General features: G+C 41.2%; 2 protein-coding genes across 5 annotated transcripts in view; both read left to right on the forward strand.

The window, feature by feature from the left end:
- The window catches only part of pde8a (phosphodiesterase 8A), a 56,113-nt gene extending 52,765 nt beyond the window's left edge, over nucleotides 1-3,348 (forward strand). For all 3 annotated transcript variants that reach the window (XM_035418608.1, XM_035418607.1, XM_035418606.1), the window contains one exon: nucleotides 288-3,348. In XM_035418608.1, coding sequence (XP_035274499.1) covers nucleotides 288-394 — 107 coding nt within the window. In that variant the 3' untranslated portion in view covers nucleotides 395-3,348. The remainder of the gene's footprint in view (nucleotides 1-287) is intronic.
- Nucleotides 3,349-9,338: 5,990 nt separating this feature from the next.
- Nucleotides 9,339-16,613, forward strand: LOC118227423 (KH homology domain-containing protein 4-like). 2 transcript variants are annotated; one of them, XM_035417857.1, is made up of 14 exons: nucleotides 9,339-9,501; nucleotides 10,877-11,216; nucleotides 11,316-11,435; nucleotides 11,549-11,628; nucleotides 11,733-11,785; nucleotides 11,886-12,124; nucleotides 12,623-12,831; nucleotides 12,993-13,053; nucleotides 13,848-13,905; nucleotides 14,089-14,321; nucleotides 14,904-15,014; nucleotides 15,100-15,182; nucleotides 15,491-15,585; nucleotides 16,116-16,613. In XM_035417857.1, exons 1-14 carry the CDS (start codon nucleotides 9,473-9,475, stop codon nucleotides 16,241-16,243), a joined length of 1,839 nt encoding a protein of 612 aa, XP_035273748.1. In that variant the 5' UTR covers nucleotides 9,339-9,472; the 3' UTR covers nucleotides 16,244-16,613. The 2 variants fall into 2 exon arrangements, with proteins under 2 accessions (XP_035273748.1, XP_035273747.1); XM_035417856.1 differs by having other exon boundaries at nucleotides 15,097-15,182; nucleotides 16,116-16,566.
- The last annotated feature ends 1,416 nt before the right edge of the window (nucleotides 16,614-18,029 follow it).

The raw sequence follows: 18,029 nt of genomic DNA on the forward strand, positions 1-18,029 counted from the left end.
TACTTAATGTGGTGATATTTAGGGTATGTCCATCAGCTGCGCTCTCTGGCATGATAACTGCTCAGCTCAGCTGGTGGATTTGTGTCCACAGTTCAGAAGACCCATGTACCTGCTGATTTCTCAAGTGCAGAAATGGGGAATAAAAAGCTATTAAAAATAATTTGTTGCATTTTGCCTGTAGTGCAACAAATCTAATATAAACATGCCATTAGCCAATGCGGGTGTTGGTATTAATGCAGTTTCTATCATTCCTTTGACACGCTTTTACCCATTTTCTTCTCCACCAGCATTTGCAGATCTGCCAAACCTCATGCAGCACCTGGACAACAACTTTAAGTATTGGAAAGGCCTGGATGAGCGCAAGTTGCACAGCTTGCGGCCTCCCCCGGAGTAGTGGCCCCCGCTCCGCGGGGGGGTCCTCCCCCGCCCCAGTAGCGCTGCACTCACGCACAGTGGCCTTTCTCCACCTCGCGCCGGAGCGTCTCCTCGTCACGGCCGTCCGTCCGCCCGTCGGCACGGCGGCAGCCCTCCCCTGCGGACTCCACCCTCTCCGATGACGTCACGCAGCGCCTATCGCGAGAGAGGCAGGCCACCGTGACCGCGCAAGACACCGGCTTCACAAATGAACAAAACGAAAAACTGACTAGCGTTCGGCTAAAGGACTTACTGTTTTCTGGGACGGTGTGACAAGCTAGCGACGCACAGCACACGGTCCAGACTATTACTTGATGGTGCGTTTAGGGAAACGGGCTCTACCCCCTGCTGTGGAAGCAGACTGTGCCGTCTTTAGTTGACTGCTGGGCTACGGCAAAGCACGGGAGAAGAAGAAATACATGGTTTCCAGGCTTGGTTTCGTCTGTGACATCATCCTGCTGAGAGTGGACGTGTGGAGATGTCACCTGAGGCCACAAGGCCTCACGCGACAGGATTATATTCTCACTCCTCCAAAAAATGAAGAAAAAGAACTGAACTACACTCCACCGTCCCTTATTGTTGACTGTTTTTGTTTGGTTTGTTTCTTTTTCCTCAGAAATAGGTCTGCCAATCCTTTGAGGAGGATTTGTAGCAACACAAGGCAGCCCTAAGAACAGAGCTTGTGATATCATGATGGGTGTCAAGGGTGTGGATGCTAATTTTGGCCACAGTTGGACAGATTCAAAACTGTACCCATCTTAATCATAGGTATTTACAGATACACGTTTTGATATTTATTTTGTTTTAGATGTTCAGTATTTTCTATAAATTCACAAATGATAAGTAAATAAATTAGTGAATTAAAAGACGCATAATACAAAAAAGCCAAAGCTGATCTAACAGAAAATTGCATGGGTCATATCCTTAAAAACACATTTCATTCATGTGTAGAGGTTTTCATTTTCATAATACAAAGACCAATTCAATTGACACCTTTACATTGCACTGCAAACAACAATTGAAGTGTGTGATTTAATCATTTATTGAAGACTGGGATGCTGAATTTGTGAATAAGCAGTTTTGTTGTTGATCACTTCCACGTGAGAGGGTGTCAGTTGAAAAGGCTGTACTAGACCTGTAATTATTGGGTATTGCTGTAAACCAGACAGCTTTCAATAACCGACTACATCTGTGAAAGTGTTTTGGACTTGAAAGATTTCTCTCCCAGAAGTTTTTATAACTGGTTTATTCTACTGAAAGACTGCCTTATTTTATACAATATTTATACAATACATCCCACTGCGTATGTGCAAAGGTTTTGATAATTTAGTCAAAAAGTAATATTCAGACAAATCAATATTTTTATAGACTCATGTATTTTACACTGGAATGACAAAAAAGAACAAAGTTTGAAAAAGAAAGAATTTTGTGAAAATGTTTGAAAAAAACTATTGGATGGAGATTCACTATAAATATTTTTTAAAAAGATAATGGATTTTCAGGGGGAGCATAATCCAGAAATGTCTATCACTGTGTAATGCCAGTCTTCTAGCATACAGCTTGCTCTGATTTTGACAAGCGCCATATTATGTTGCCAATTTGTTCCAGAACCATGTACACAGAAAACCCAGGGAAAATGTTTCATCCACCACTGGTTTCTGATTAGGATACTAATGCGTGAAAGAATGTTCCTTGTTAAAATAATTTCCTACTTTTATTTAAACCGCATATAAACATGCCATAATGCATAAGCCCATGCGAGTCAATATGATATATTGACCAAAAGCTTTTTTTTTTTCTTTTAGTCAGAACTGTACACTCAATCAGGGGTTTTGTTTGTTCGTTCTGATTCACTGCTACATCTGGGCTGAGAGCACCGAAGAGAACTAGAAATTATTCTATGGAGAAATAAAATAATGATAATGATTATGATTATATTGCAGCATGTTTCTATAATGATGCTATTACTTGCCAGCACAATTCAGACAGTTTGTGTGAGGAAAGGCTTGCAGAATAAGTTTCATAGGTTTCATAGTCAGCTGTGTAGAATGTACTACAATCATATAAAAGCCCCCTGGGGTTGTTCTCATTTTAATATAAATCCAATATGAATGTGAACTTAATTTTCTCAGAACAAGGAATATGATGATTTCAAAATTAACACCAGGAAAAACATTCTGAACATAATATACACAGACCAGAACAGTGGCCATTACGAGACAGATTTATAAACATTAAACATGTCCAATCAAGCACTTTCCCAGGGTTTTATTTTCACATAAAAATGACCCAAGAGGCTTCTTGTGAACAAGATGTTCATGCAGTTTTTCAGAGATTTTTGAGAAGTCTTGATATATGGTGAAAATCTTGTTGCACTGTTGCATACCAAAATAGCTGAGGCAAAAAACAAGCATTTTTAGCCATGAGCTGACTGTTCTGGCCGTCGCTATCATTGCCATAACCTTACACAGCCCCTCATTGGCTCTGTGATGAATGCGAGGTAGGGAAGCCCTAGGACAGATAAATCTGACTGACTGCTGGAATGTCTTCTCACAGGTTTGTGAGATGGTCACAAGCTAGGGGCCCAGGGGTGAGAGGGCACTAGCTCCCATGGCTGGTGTGGCTGGCAACCCCTTGCCAGGGAGCAGAGCATTGTCCTTATGAGGTTAGAGCAAACCAGTTTCCTTGGTGATTGGGCTCATTCTTTGCCCAGGAATGTTGTTGTGTCTGGCATTTAAAAGACTGAGGGAGAAAAGTGGAAAGCTTGCTCTTGTTGAAGAATAGGAAGCGGGGCATTCCCATTGAAGGAATCCCTGCGTTGTGATTGGGCAGCTGCTGCCATGACATCCGATTGCACTAGAATCATCTCCTTTGACCTTCAAAGACCTTCCTGCCCACATATAAACAGACCCCAACAGAAGTATTCCACTTAAAGACATGAAATTCCTCAGGAGTTTGCTTAAAGCTGAGTGGAATTGCATTCCTTATTTCATCATGTGGGCCAGTAGTTCATATTTCTGCTTTACACTGTCAAATTTCATCAAGCAAGAGCATTCTGTACAGCAGTAAGTTATGCCTTGAGCCATGTTTATGTTTTGGTCTGAACATCTGAGGTCTTCCCTCCATGTGGTGTCTGCTTTTACTTATTCCTCACCAAAAAGTTTTGGTCTAAAATATTTGATCTAACAAGAATCAAACTGCATTTGGTCATCTGCTACAAACCACCATGGCCTTCAAAGATGCACCCTGCTCAGCATGGTTATTCAGTAGTGACAGAAATTTTTATGTAAATATATTCCAAAATGATGTGCAAATTGAATTTACCTCAGATTTGTTATTCATAGAGATTCAAGCAATTGGCCAGAAGAATGGACCAGATTGAATGAACCAGAATAAAATTGGATTTAATTCCACAAAAAAACCTATTGGAATTATTTCTGCTGACATTAGTCCCCAGTAATAAACGTACAAATTGAAAGGAGTGCCATGATTGTTAGTACATGTACAACATCTGTAGCACAAGGACTAAATTTAACCAAGGAAAACGGGGGGTGGGGGGGGGGGGGGGGGGGGGGGGGTGGGTGTGTTTGTGTGTGTGTGTGGATAACAAGCTGTTTCACACTTATTTTCCTCCATACATTGTACTCCTTTGACTTCTAAAAAAGGTTGCTGATATAATTTATATTTTTGAAAGAAATTGGACAAATGTTTCAAGCAGCTACAGTGTGTGGTTTCAAAAACAGAAGTCATTGCACTTTGGACCCATATTTTTGTCATTTACCTTTAAAATTTATCTACATGGAGATGGACACACAGCCTGTCACCAAAATGGATATTGGAGATCTCAAAAGCCACTGACCACTATACAGCAAATGTTCATTGTCTTGACCTAGGCTGAAGGTTAGCTGCAGTAGTTCTTCCTCTATTTGCATTTATATGAAATGTATGTTATCTCAATGTAAATACTGTATGAAGGTGCCCTTAAAGAGAGTTCACTTTCTGGAGTTTTTGATATTAAGTTTTAGTGTGTTTTCAATTGGCCCAGACAGTTTTTGTCTGAGGCAAAAGGATGAGAACTTGAGAAGGAAAGAGATATTTCTTGATAACTCGGAAGGAAAGAAGTACCGTCATGATATTAACTGATTTTGATGTTTATAATTGTAGATAAGCACTATAAAATCAATCTGCTTGTATGTACGGCCCCTGGAAACATAGTTTTGTTCTAAAAGCTGCTTTGGACTTATTTGAAGTTTATTTTCTAACCCCCAAATTACCATGTACCTGCCATCGTAAAGCCAGCAGGTCATCAGAATCTTCTGTAAGTATCAAAAATATTCTTTATCACACATAAAAACTTCTGGCCAGTCAAAGACATATTCTAAAACTAAAATTATATATTTTTTAAAATCCAGAAAGTGAACTATCCCTTTAATGGAGGTTAAATTCTATTCAAATATTCAGATTGAATATGTTTTAACACTTGCATCAAGTAGATACGCATGCATTATTGAGCATAATGACCTGAATTCTGTATGCCTTTCAACCCAACCCCCCTTCTTCAGTTGCTGATGCAAGCCAGCCTCACTGCCAAGTGGTAGGCAGTTCTCCAGCGAGCCTTGAACCTGTTCACAAAATCATGTGAGGAAAAATATTTACATTGAAAAAATGTAATTTGTAAAGGGTGATAGTTAAATTGTTTAGAAGCTGGGTAAAAATCAAACCTCTTTCAGGAAGTCATTCTGCACTGAAGGGCTTTATGAATCTCATCACAAACTTTGTTCTAATTTTGTTTTGTTTTGGTTTCAAAACAATAAATTCCTCAGTGTGCACAACCTATTTGTTGATCAGAGGAACATCTTCTATGTGGTTCTTGCTGTCTTTAAGTGATAGGACATGTATCCACTGAAATAAATCTGCTCTTTTTATGGAGCAGTATGTATTAGTCTATTGACTCTAATGAAAGCCCTAACAGGACTGACTTATGTTATTGCCTGGAGGAGGATGGGAGGTTATTGTCTTACACAACATGGTTCACAATGCTGTTTTGTGCATGCAATGATGCACATCATAAACCAAATTTTATTCCTTGACGAGTTGTAAAGGCTAGATTATGTCAACATTCTCAAATGTTTGTGAGCTGTGACCTCTGTGTTTGAGGTTAAAAAGGGATTCCCCAGGTTGCAGTGAAAATGCAAGCAGAGAAAGAATTATGTCAGCCGATAAAAAGCTATGATTTGTGTGTGTCACTGTAGTCCTTGTTAAAAAAAATATGCACAGTGAAATTTTCTTTCGCATTCTGCATGAAAGAAGTGGTCTCAGGGCAACTATTAACAGACTACTTCAGAATACGTTCATCAGCATGCACTGCAACAAAACCAAAAGGAAACGTAAACAGGATTCCATGCAGGTCCATCATCTGCAGTTGTCAGTAGCTGCCTGCTCATGTCAACGATGATAAATCGGGCAGTTACGTCTGCCCCAGCTTTTGAGTTGCTCACATTGTGATGTGTGACTTGGAGCTAACCGAATCAGAGGCAGGCCTCAAGCATTGTGACCTGCAACACAAGTTCACATAATGGCCATTCAAATAGGCACACACTGATCCATGTCCTTTTTGGTAAGTTCAAAGAAGAAACGGGCTACCATGGTTAATCTCTGCAGAATTCCTGATTCCTGACTTAACCTGCTTGGCATGGCTGTTAGAAAAACATAGCTTGTATTGAGCACGACTTTCTATTTTATTATAAAGGCAATGAAACATGATTGATTGCTGTTAATTCCCAGATGATGAGACAGTTTATAGTTATCCTGTCTGTTAAGTTCCATGAAACACTGTGAATGGCCTGCCAAACAGATGTATGTGAATGAAGTCATTTAACAACATGATAATAACTTGTTGAGTGCTATACACTGCTTCGAAAAGGGTCACTGATTACTATGCATACTTGTTCTGGCAGAGAAGCCATTGGCGTGTTATCCAGTTAACAAGGAAGAACTTGAGAGGCATGCAACATCTGCCCCAGAACAGGCCCACTGAGAATGCTTATGTGCTCAAACTTCTCAAACAGGTGCTGTCCATTCAAGTCCAACACTTTTTCATTGAAATGCTCTTCCATCTCATTATTTGACTGCTGCTAGGTGTCAGCATTCTCTGGCTTTTTCATATTTGTCTATTGTCATATACCCAATCCAAGTAGTATAAGTAGGTTTTTTCAGCTGGGAGACTTTGCTCGGCCAAAGGAGAAAATTAGCAAGTACATTTTAGAAGTATGCAAATGGATACCCTAACATTGAGGATGGACCTCTCCCCAAAGAGTCCCAACAGTCTCGCTTGCTTAGGGAGACCAGGCCCAGGAGAAACCACGGCTGGAACCAAATTCAGAGATAAACCACAAGAGTGTGGATGAGAAAAGCCAGCAAGCAATGCACAGTGTTACAGAATACCCACAACATCATAGATCTTAATTTATTTTTCTTTCACATTTTTCTCAGGGAAAGAGAAGTCTTTCAGTCCAGGATAGTATTACTATGCACTCAGTTCATTTGTGTTTTTCCTTTGGAATGGATTGAGGAATGGTTAGAATAGTTTTTTTGTATTATTTTTCACTAACATTTTATGAAATTATGCATTTCATTAATTACATGTAAGTATATAAATTGATTTATCGGCATACATATTATACAGAAACTGCTTCTTGGTAGCAAATACAGATCATAAATACTGAACATACAGTAATTTTATTAATGCCTATTTTACATTGAATTGAGAAATATTACCTGAAACTCATCTTTTTCTTGACTTGTAGTATTTCCCAGTTCATTTACACCATCCCGACAGCTTTTGTTGTACAGGAACACCAGAGACTGTACACCTTAAAATGCTATCCAGATTTTAACCTCAGTGTGAGAGTGCTTTAGAAGGTATGTATACAGTATTGGTAAGGTGCCAATGTAGTATCTTCTACTAACTGAAATGCAAATAAATCCCAATATAATATTGGGGGGGAAACTGGAGCAGAAAACTAGAACAGTACTGACCACCTGTAAACTGGGATAATTTTGGAGTCAGGACTAGTTTTTATAATAATAATAATAATAATAATAATAATAATAATACAAATTTTAATACTCTATACATGCTTAGCATCATTTGTTTCCACCCATGTCCCCCAATACAGACTTTTTGGAATGATGACTTCTTTCCACAACAATACATGTATTACTGTAAATTCAAAAGGTATATTATGGTTTTTGTTTCTGTCTTCTCCACCTCATTTATAATATGTGCTGCATACGGTATACCGCGTGGAAGGAGATTTTCGTTAAAAAGAAATACCCCAAGATGCTTTGGAAGTTAAACAAGAAAAACAACAGTTAAACAAGAAAAGTAACAATGTATAAGAAAGCTCTTTTTGGCAAAAAAAAAAAAAAAAAAAAAAGCAAAAGATTGAAACGCGGCTTTAAGCCGCGTTTCCACCGCAGGAACTATACCCCGGAACTAGGAACCTTTTGAGGAACTCAGTGCGTTTCCACCGCAGGAACTAGGGTCTAAATTTAGTTCTGGGGGCTTTGTTTTACCCCCCAAAACGTTCCTGCTCGGGGGGTAGTACTTTCCGAAAGTACAGGAACCTTTTGGGTGGAGCTTGCAGCGACCAACATTTCTGATTGGTCGAGTACTCGTAGCATTTGTGTTGTATTTATTTTCCGCCATTACCCGCCATGTTTGAAAATATGCAGCGGCAAACCAATTTATTTTCATAATAACTTCAAATCAAACTTGTATGTTATGCGGCGCAGTAGCCTACTTTTGGTTATAGCCTGTCAACGTCTTGGAATTATAACGTGTGCTCTTCTGTTCTTTTCTTGCTTTAGTATTCGTTTTATAAAATGCTAAGCATTCGTGCTGGGACAGCATATTACGTAGGCTACCAAAACATTCAAACGGATTAATTCGGTTGCTGAGTATTTTCTTCCGGATTTTCTTTGTTAGCCCGTTGTAATTGACTCAAAACGTTTGAAACAGTTATGTGAGGTATGCGGTAGTTCTGCATAATTAACATTGGTGATACAGTACAAGCAAACTGGAAATCACCTTCCGCACTTTTTATCCGGGTAAAATAACAGGTTAATTCTAGTAATCTTCCCTTTAGCTTTTTCAGACTGCCGTAATTTTACTCAATTTTACTGCCATTTTTCAATTCCACGAAAAGACCAGGAAGACTATGGACTCATTTATGGTGCATGGTTCGCATCTGGAGGGCACACTTCGCTGCTCGGCTAGCAGTAGCCTAACTTCGAAGGAAAGCAAACGGTGGCTGTACCACTACTAATTTACATTTTCACGCAAGTCCGAGTTTTCGTTCTATTCTTGTCATTTTGCGATTAGCCTATATGGAATTGACGACGAGAAAGTAATAAAACAGCAAATTGTTTACAACGTGTGCATGTTTTCTGCTGTTAATGAATGTGTTTGAGAGGATATATGAAAATCAATAAATACAAAAGTAACCATATATAGTCATTGTTGGTAACCCGTTGTATATAAGTGGAATAAACCCCTCCGGGCTGTCCCGGTTATTAGAAAATAATGTAGGCTGCTTCGGTGGTATTATGGGGTTACAGAAGAAATCATATGCCAGATGGACCGACGACAACGTCAGTGGGCTAATTTGCCTAATCTTCGCGGTACTTTAGACCCCGGTGGAAACGCAGACAACCATTGGCTGAAGGAACCTTTTAGTTCCTGGTAAAGTAGTTCCTGGGACTGAAAGTTCCGGGTAATTTTGGTGGAAACGCGGCTTAATATGTACCTTTCTTTTCGTCAAGGCACCGGCGTCAGACTGTGGGGGGCGATGTGTTGCAGTTTGAACATATATTATCATGATAAAATCAGAAGTACGTATTTCCGGTCCTACGCATCGATGGTACTAATCCTTTTTTGGCTTTCAGTAGCTAACTAGCAAGTTCGCTAGCAATAAGGCATATAACAAACTTCAGGTGAATGAATTTACCAATTGGATCATAGCTAATTGTTTAGGTGAATTATATATTCGGTGAAATGGCATCCGGGATGACGGGGCAAACATCGTAAGTATGCATTTGTTGGGGAGGCCGCGTATCTTTAGAAAGCTTTTTAATGTTGGCTAGCTAAATTAACGCGTTAGACTACTGTCACGGGCCTAACAACAAACGTTAGGCCTTAACCCACTGAGTTGCTCAGTGGCGCTATTTCAATGCCCATGAATTTATGCAACCGTAACTGTTTTAGAAATCCGTATATTTTAGTTATCCACGACAATTTAGTATTTAACTAAATTAAACAAATGCCTGACTTCATATTTTTCATCGGCTAGCTAGCTAGGTTAGCTAGCTAACGGTACCTAGATATTTTCCATGCACACGTTAGCCGTCGCCTAATCCTTGCGGGATTATATCAGAGATAAGTGATAAAATGAGGATTAAAATGAGATTGGCTGAATGATATTAGTTCGGTAGTTCTCGTTTAGCATTTTACGACGTGTTGCATTTTGTGGCGGCTGTTTTGGTCGTTTTTGATGGGATGATGAACTGGCTTGACAACCTGCCGTATATTGTCGTTTTCTGTTGTAAAAATGTTTCAGCGCCAAAGCTTTTTAGCTGGATAAATAGTTGCCATACCTCATGTTTCACCATACGTTGAGGCAGACCAGGTTTTTCCCATGCACAAAGACGAAGAATAAGTAAAGATTTCTAATCTGTATCAGGATTTAAGTAGCACAGTAGGCAATCAATGGAAGATTTGCCATTAATTTCTATGAGCGTTACGCCGGCCAGTGCTAGTAAACTCATAAGCTAGGTTGCACATAATGAGATTTCTGTATTTAAATAACGACTTATTTTACTGATCGAGATCAAAATATTTCACGTGAAAGGGATACATTAACGAATTTAGGGGTATAGCATTATCTCTCCGGTTCTGACTATGTTAGCTTCGTGAAGTTATTAGTTTATGCAGTCATGCCACGTGATCAACTTCCGTACTCTACGGCCGCTCCTCCGCGTACCTTTGTGACATCTATGTAATGTAATTTAATCACAGGTACACCCTCGCCCAATCTAGATAATTTAAACGAATGCAGATCTTCAAGCCGTTTCTATTTGCTTCGGTCCGTAAGCATATGTGCCGTTCATCAAATTGCTTGAGCATGTACACTAATTCGGTGGGTAGCTTATGGGGTCTTTATTGTGCTAACATCTGGAGGGCTAAGAAAGCAGTAACTGTGGAGTCATGGTGTTCTGCTGATACTACCCTCCTACATTAATCTAAAGTCAATGTAGAGCTAAGAACAGGCCTGAATACTGTGCCATGTGTTTTAGGCCTACTTGCTCTGCATACACTGTCCTGGGATAATTTTCACAATCACATTGACTTACAACCTCAGTTGTTGCCAATGAGTGATTCTTGTTTGTGCCATTTCTGCAGGTGCCTTAATAGTAGATGGGATCAATCCAACCCCAGGGCAGAAAGGCTGCAAGGTTTCTTGGACTCCCGTTCTGTCGCAGCACCAGTGGGGTCTTCGCCAAGCTACACTGGGGATCTAGGCAGCAGCAGCATGGCCGTCATAACTACCAATTCCTCAGTCACTAGCAATACGGCGACGGCGACGTCACCCACCGCGCCCGTAACCGGAACGTCACCCCCGTCAGAAAACACGCACACACCACAGGGGGGTGTGGAACTGGCTGCTGCCATGGCTGCCAAAATCAATGCCATGCTCATGGCTAAGGGCAAGCTGAAGACTCCTCAACCCTTGCCTAATAAGGTAGATTGCTCATTAAATACTGTTGTGTTGTCATTGCAGATCATAACTGTTGGTGGATTGGAGTTTACTTTGATATAAATTTAGATATTTTCCCAACAGATTGTACCCACTGTGACGGTTTCCAGTACAGCAGACGAACTGGTTGTCACTGAGGTAGACATTAACGATGTGCCCATAAACTGTAGGAACCTGCTAACGAAAGGGAAGACTCAGGAAGAGGTGAGAGCTTCTTGATAATTTTGCTGGTGTAATTTTTGTAAATCCTAAATTCCAATGTGTTGCGTATTTAATAGGTTGATTGTGTATTAAGAATGCACATTTTAACTTTTCAGATTCGTCGGTTAAGTGGAGCAGTAGTGTCGACGAAAGGTTTCTACATGACCACTACTGAAAAAGCCCAAGCCAAAGGAGTGTATGTATCTGCCATGTATGAAAGTCTCACGTTGAATGTAGTCTGAGTTCATTAAAAAAATAAAAATAAAAAATAAAAATTCTAATATTGTTTTGTTATTTCAGTGACCGACCTTTGTATTTGCACGTTCAGGGAAAGAGTCAAGATGAAGTTAACAGTAAGTTGCATGTTCAAACATATGCATTGTTTAATATAATTATTATTATTATCTAAATAAAGACTGACTCTTGTGCTGTGACTACATAATTTGTTAACAGAGGCAGTGTTGCGCATAAAGGAGATCATCTCTGAGGACGTCTTGCGTTCGCTGTCGGGACAGGCACGGCCCACCATCCCCACGGTGACGGTGTACCCTCAGCCTCCCAGACCTTCGGCCCCTGCCCAGCCCGCTGGTCCCCCAGCCCTCCCGCTCCCTCGACTGCCGCCTCCACCGCACCAGGCTCCCTCCGCCCCTCCGAGCCAAAGGCCGCCTGGTCCATACAGCAGCCACTCAGGGGTGAGCGAACGAATGCCTGCCTTTTCCTTATTCTGCATCGCCATCTAACCTGACACTACTTCAGGGTTAAAGGGATAAGTCTTTATGGAACTGGACAATGCATTCTTGCTTTGCCCAGAAATGTTGTTGGTGAATAGTAAAAAAATAAAATAAAATAATAATAATAAATAAAAATAATGATAATATGAAGGATCAGCTTCTGCTGAGCAGAGATTATAGTGGAGGTTAAAGAAGGTGAAACCAGTAAAGACCAAGTGGTTCTTGCCGATACTGACCTCCTACAGTAATTTAGCAGTGAGAACAGCCTTAACCTCCAGAAAGTGGTTTGGGTTTACTGCTCTGGCTTAACATTTTTATTTCCTATGTTCACATTTAAGTTTGGTCCATTGCTTAATACGTTATATCAATGGGGAAACATTGCATCAGGTCCCCCCCCCCCCAACCCTAACCCCCCCCCACAAATGATATTGAGCTTCCCTACCTGGTTTTCTCTTCTAGAATTTTGTGCACACAAAGATATTTGTTGGCCTGGATCAAGCTTTGCCCTCTTTCAATGTCAACGAGAAAGTCGAGGGTCCAGGAGGGAGCTACCTGCAGCACATCCAGTCTGAGACGGGAGCCCGCGTCTTCCTCCGCGGGAAAGGCTCGGGGTACATCGAGCAGGCCTCCCGGCGAGAGTCCTTTGAGCCGCTGTATCTTTACATCAGGTATGATGACTGCTGCTGACATGATTCATTGCACGTTTTTTTTTTTTTAAAGCGATCATAGCTTGTGCTTTTTGTGGGAATACGCTGAGGAGGAGGAGCTATGTTGGAATGCATATTATGCCACAAACTTCCCCAGAGATGATTAAATTGTTTTTCTTCAGCCATCCAAACTCTGCAGGATTGGAAGCTGCCAAGAAACTCTGTGAAAGCCTGCTGGAAACCGTAAGTCGGCAGTTTTTATTTTTATCTTCGCTTCACTATTGCTGTAAATGAGTGTGCATTGGAGGTATAAGAAGGTGGAGCTGTTGAAGAAACTGTGGCTCTCATCGATACCCACCTCCTAGAATAAGAGTCGCGTGGACCATGTCTGACCTCCAGCATTAGGTCAGAGTGCACTGCAGCTACTGACAACTGAATCAAGGGCCGTGCTCGAAGGTGTCGTACGTTATGTTATGTTCTTTCCATAGGATGGTATGGGTTCCATTGAAGGAACCATGCCCTGTACTTCTCGTCTCTATTTCAATGAGAAAACAAATGTTAAACTCGCTTATTCAAGGCAGATGTCATGCCTGTGGTGAAATGGTCTGCTCAGGAAAAATGTCTGTCTTGGGCAAATGTAGTCAAGGCAGTTTCCCTTCAGTTTACATGTAGGATCTTGCTCTTTAGTGGTTAAAGTAAACTGACTGCTGGAGAGTATGACCAGCAATACATTTGAAATATCGCTACGGTTATTTTCAACTAAATGTGAAAAGCACAGGTGCAACTTGGTACTCTGTGCTATTGTCGGCTGCTAGTGTTTTCACATCTCCAGCCTTAAGTCAAGTTTAGGAAATCTAAAAAGCTCAGTGACCCCAAAAATCATTGATTCCGGCTAGTCTGCAGGCATCACCTTACCATGTACTCTGACTGAAGTTAAAACGTCCTTGCTTCAGGAACACTCTCAGACTACAGTGAGGGGAGGTTCACTTAAATGGATATTACTATTCCATAAATGCTTTTCTCTTCACTTTGCACAGGTACGAGCAGAACATGCCCGGATGGTGTCTGTTTACACAGCAACTGGCTCCACTCAAGGTGAGTGCTCCCTTTCAGTACGCTGAATAAATGAGAATACTCAATGGTATTTAATCATAGGGATTAGCCATTTTCATAGACTCCTCCACAGTTGCCATTAGTGACACGAGTCAGTGGTCAAAAACCTGTGTGTGTTTGGTTTTTAATTGTGTTATTAACTACATTTCTATACTTTTATTTCAGCATACCCAGCTCATGGATACCCAGCTAATAGCAATTACAGTAGCCCAGTATCCTGGTATAACTACTCAAATGGGTACACAGGCGGCTATTCTGCATATCCAGGATCCAGTGGTTACTGGAGTAATGCAAATGGTCATCCCAGTCTTTCTAACATTTCGACAACCCCTCAATCTTCTCAGGCTATGGTTCAGTATCCAGTGTGTCCTAGGAAACCGCCACCTTACTTGGCACAGGTAGGTTTAAAAAAAATAAAATAAATAATAATACATTTTATGGAAAGATGAACCCTGCTGTAAGGGCCACTGCCCTCAGTCTTGCCTAACTGATTTGCTGAATACACATGGCTCTTTACAGTAGAACTTCTAAGGTACAGTACAAACACAACGACAGTGAATGTTCTGAAATAATTGTAGATCTCAAAGTACAGTGGAAACTTACCCATTTAAGTTTTAGTCTTTTGATTGCAATCATGCACATGCATTACTATTTTTAAATGGGGAAGATTAGTTTGGAGTTACTCCATAAAGACATACTATGCAGAATTTTTTTTAAGCCTGACTGTGGGGCTGTTTACAATCCAAGAAGTCTCCTCTTTTATTTAGAAGCTTGAGGCATAAATGTTATACCAATTTGGTTGTCAAAGCAGGCCATAACTAAGGTTTTTACTAGATTTTCAACTAGAGGTTAAAATGGCTTTACCAATACCTGATATGTTGGTAGTGGAACAGTTGCATTTATGAACTTGTCCTGGATGCATGAAAGGAGAGCCGGCTTTTTTCCCTGCTTGCGTACAATTACACTGTGCTTTGTCCAAGGAAACTGGGACCAGTTACACCACCACAAACGACAGCTCCTCACCTAGTACCTCCCCTCCTGGCAGTCCAAAGAGACGCTTTCTGGATTCTGAGGAGAGTCTTGAAGATAAGGTAGGTTATTTAAGTCCTACAGTCTTAAATGCCCCCCATGTGATTGTTTGAGACTAAATGCACCTGCATGTATCTTTTGCAGCAGGTCTGTGAATCGGAGGCTCCGGCTTTGACTGAGCCGTCCACCACGCCTGCACCCGCCTGCCAAGATGACAGAGTTGCAGAAAGGTGCTTCCCCATCCCCACATTTTACATACACCCCCTGCCTGTTTTTGTGAACCATGCTTTGAGTTGGCGTTTTCCCCCCCTATGCCACTGAGCTAAGGCTTATACCTCTAATGTTTTGGCTCAGCCTGCATTTGTGGTGAGCACCTTGAACTGCTGAGCCCGTCAGAAGGGATGAGCAAAAACCAATGCAGTTCAGTAGAGCTGCAGAGTTCAGTTCAATGATGGAAAGGTGCATGAGAAACAGGATTAACCCACACGTACTGTGTGCAGTTTGTAGAACTGTGTTCACGGCCCTTGTGTCCTCACAGGATGCTGATGCCCCCGCCTCCCGTGCCCTCGACCGCAGTGCCCCGCAAGAGGCCGAGGGAAGCAGTCGGTCCTGCCAGCGATCCCGAAGAACCGGGTATGCACCCCCCCCCCCACCACATGACCGCTCAGCTCGTCAGCATGCAGTCCCGTCCTGCCTCAGGCCTCGTAAATTTGAGGATTATTGACGTCAGGATCTCTTCGTTAAAATGACTCTTCCCTTCCCCAGATTAATGGAGACCTGTTGAGACGCCCTCCACCTGGTGTAATGCACTAACTCGTTTTTCTTTTCGTATGTTCTTTTTGTCTTTCCCCTTGTCTTCTCTTCACATGTTCCCTTGGGACCTGCCTGTTGTGGATGTTTGGTGCCATTTCATTGTCCATGAATGACCCCCCCCCTCCCCCGCCTCTGGCTGTGGATTGAACACATTCTACGGCTAACATGGGGCTTCCGAATGGGCTACTCTCTCGCTCTCTCAATGCTCCGTTTCTCTCTCGGATCTCTCACATCTTTCCTCTGCCTACCCCTCTATCTCTTTCTTTCCTCTATTTTTCTCTTTCTCTCTTTCTTTCTTTCTTTCTTTCTCTCTCTCTCTCTCTCCCTCTCTCTCATTTGTGCTTTGACAGGTATGGGAGACCCTGTATCACTGAAGAAGACAAAATCCCAGGAAGGTCCGTCAGGCTTAGTCCCCTATGGTGGGGATTCCTCTGATGAAGAGGAAGACAGGACGCACATCAGTAAGGCTTCCTTGTAAGCTAGCTCAAGCCATCTGTATTAAGGTGTATGTAAGCACTGCACTGCAGTTCTCTGCTGGGACCTCAGGCGTTGTTCTAGATTTTTCCACTTTGGCCTCTCCCATTGAAATCAGGATTTTTCTCATAATTATTACTGCAAGTACTTTGATTTTATTTGAATTTGCGTGTATATCAACCACCCTTATCATTTTCATCACTTGCTATGGATCAGTACACCTGACGCATACATGCTTGCCTTCATTGAATCTTTTCTCATATTGGAAATTGCTGTAAAACCTGTTCCCATGGAATATATGTGTAATAATAAAATATTTTAATGATATTGTTGTGCAGTTTCACAAAATATCCCCTTTGACAAAACATTTAAGTTTAAAAAAAAAAAAAAAAAAAAAAGTGCTTTTCAAAATATTTGAATTTGTACATTGAAAGATTGGCTATGGCCTGAGGGGGTGTTCTGATGAGTATCCAGTCATGGCGCTACAATTCTTGCTTTGGTTTGCAGACCTAAGGGGAAACCAAAGTGTCTCGGGCAGTCGGGATTTAAAAAAAAAAAAAAAATTCTGAAAGGCTGAAGTGGCACATACGAGTGACGCTGTGTCACCGCTCGACTCTGAATGTGAGCACACTGCTAATGGACCGTTTCAAAAGTCTTGGCCAATGAGCAACACTGGTGACAATCGGTTATCCTTTGTGCTGAAAATAGGTGGTTGCCATGGCAACTGCTATATTTTAATGATATTCCATGGCAATTTCATTCAGAACTGTTTTTGCCCTTTGCTAAAGCTTTACACATCTGATTTATTTACAACAGTTCTTTCAGTATGCAAGTGGGTAGATTTATCCATTATCATTTTCTAAACTGAAGTATGCTGGCCCTTTATTGACGTTAAATGTCAGCATTTGTTTTTAAACCAGCATACTCTGTGCAGTTGAAGAGAGATTGCTTCGTACAGTGTGGAAAATTTGATTTGAGCACTCTGGCTTGTTCCCTGTCAGATCTGTTCCTCTCTTCATAAACTATATCAATCTTAAAGCTCCAGTTTTCTCCACTTTCCAGCAGTGCTGTTGTCTGGGTCATTACTCTGTGTGAGATTTGAGAAACTAGAATACAGTTTAAACGCTTCTCAGAGATTTACTGTTATCACCTGTTCTCATTTACCCTAAGCCGTTGGAACAGATTGGAGTTTCTGTTCATCTGTCGACTATTTACAAGTGTGAAGTACTGACTTGCCCACAGTGAGTCTGCCCTTCGAAAGGAACACTAGTCTCCCATGTTGTGGGGGCATGGGCACAATTCTATATTCTCCTGGCCCAAAAGGTACCGTTTTCCAGGCTGCAGCTGAATTTTGACAGATTGGAGTAGCAAATGTGGATCAAAAGGGAAATGTTTGAAGCTGGAACAGAATAACAGGAGGCAGCGGGACACAGCCTAAAAATAGCCTTTATGGGTCGTTCAGAAATCTGATACTGCAGTTATGCCATCAGTGTTTTGCTGTACCCTCTCTCCTATGCTCCTTGCACATTATGAGTCTCGAGCATGCAAAAACTTTATTCAAAAAGGAAAGACAAGTCTTGAACAATTTTTAATGTTAAATCATTCGTACATCTTAAATTGCTTGTAGAATTCAAGGCTAATTGCTGAATGCAAGGTCACTATTAAAGAAATGCCAATGGTGCCCAACACTGTCCTATAAGGATAATCTTTGAAAGATATAAACAGACTCCCGAGACCAAATTTTTGTAGGAAAATAATTTTGGGGAAAAGCACAGGAGTGTACATGTATG

This window comes from Anguilla anguilla, chromosome 5 (assembly GCF_013347855.1).
Source record: "Anguilla anguilla isolate fAngAng1 chromosome 5, fAngAng1.pri, whole genome shotgun sequence".
Taxonomy (NCBI): domain Eukaryota; kingdom Metazoa; phylum Chordata; class Actinopteri; order Anguilliformes; family Anguillidae; genus Anguilla; species Anguilla anguilla.

Excerpts from the sequence above, each read along its gene's own strand:
- LOC118227423 (XM_035417856.1), top strand. The coding sequence starts at position 9,473 with ATGGCATCCGGGATGACGGGGCAAACATC. Across the intron at positions 11,786-11,885 it reads GAGTCAAGATGAAGTTAACA|AGGCAGTGTTGCGCATAAAG; the intron begins GTAAGTTGCATG and ends ATTTGTTAACAG. Across the intron at positions 13,054-13,847 it reads GTGAAAGCCTGCTGGAAACC|GTACGAGCAGAACATGCCCG; the intron begins GTAAGTCGGCAG and ends CACTTTGCACAG.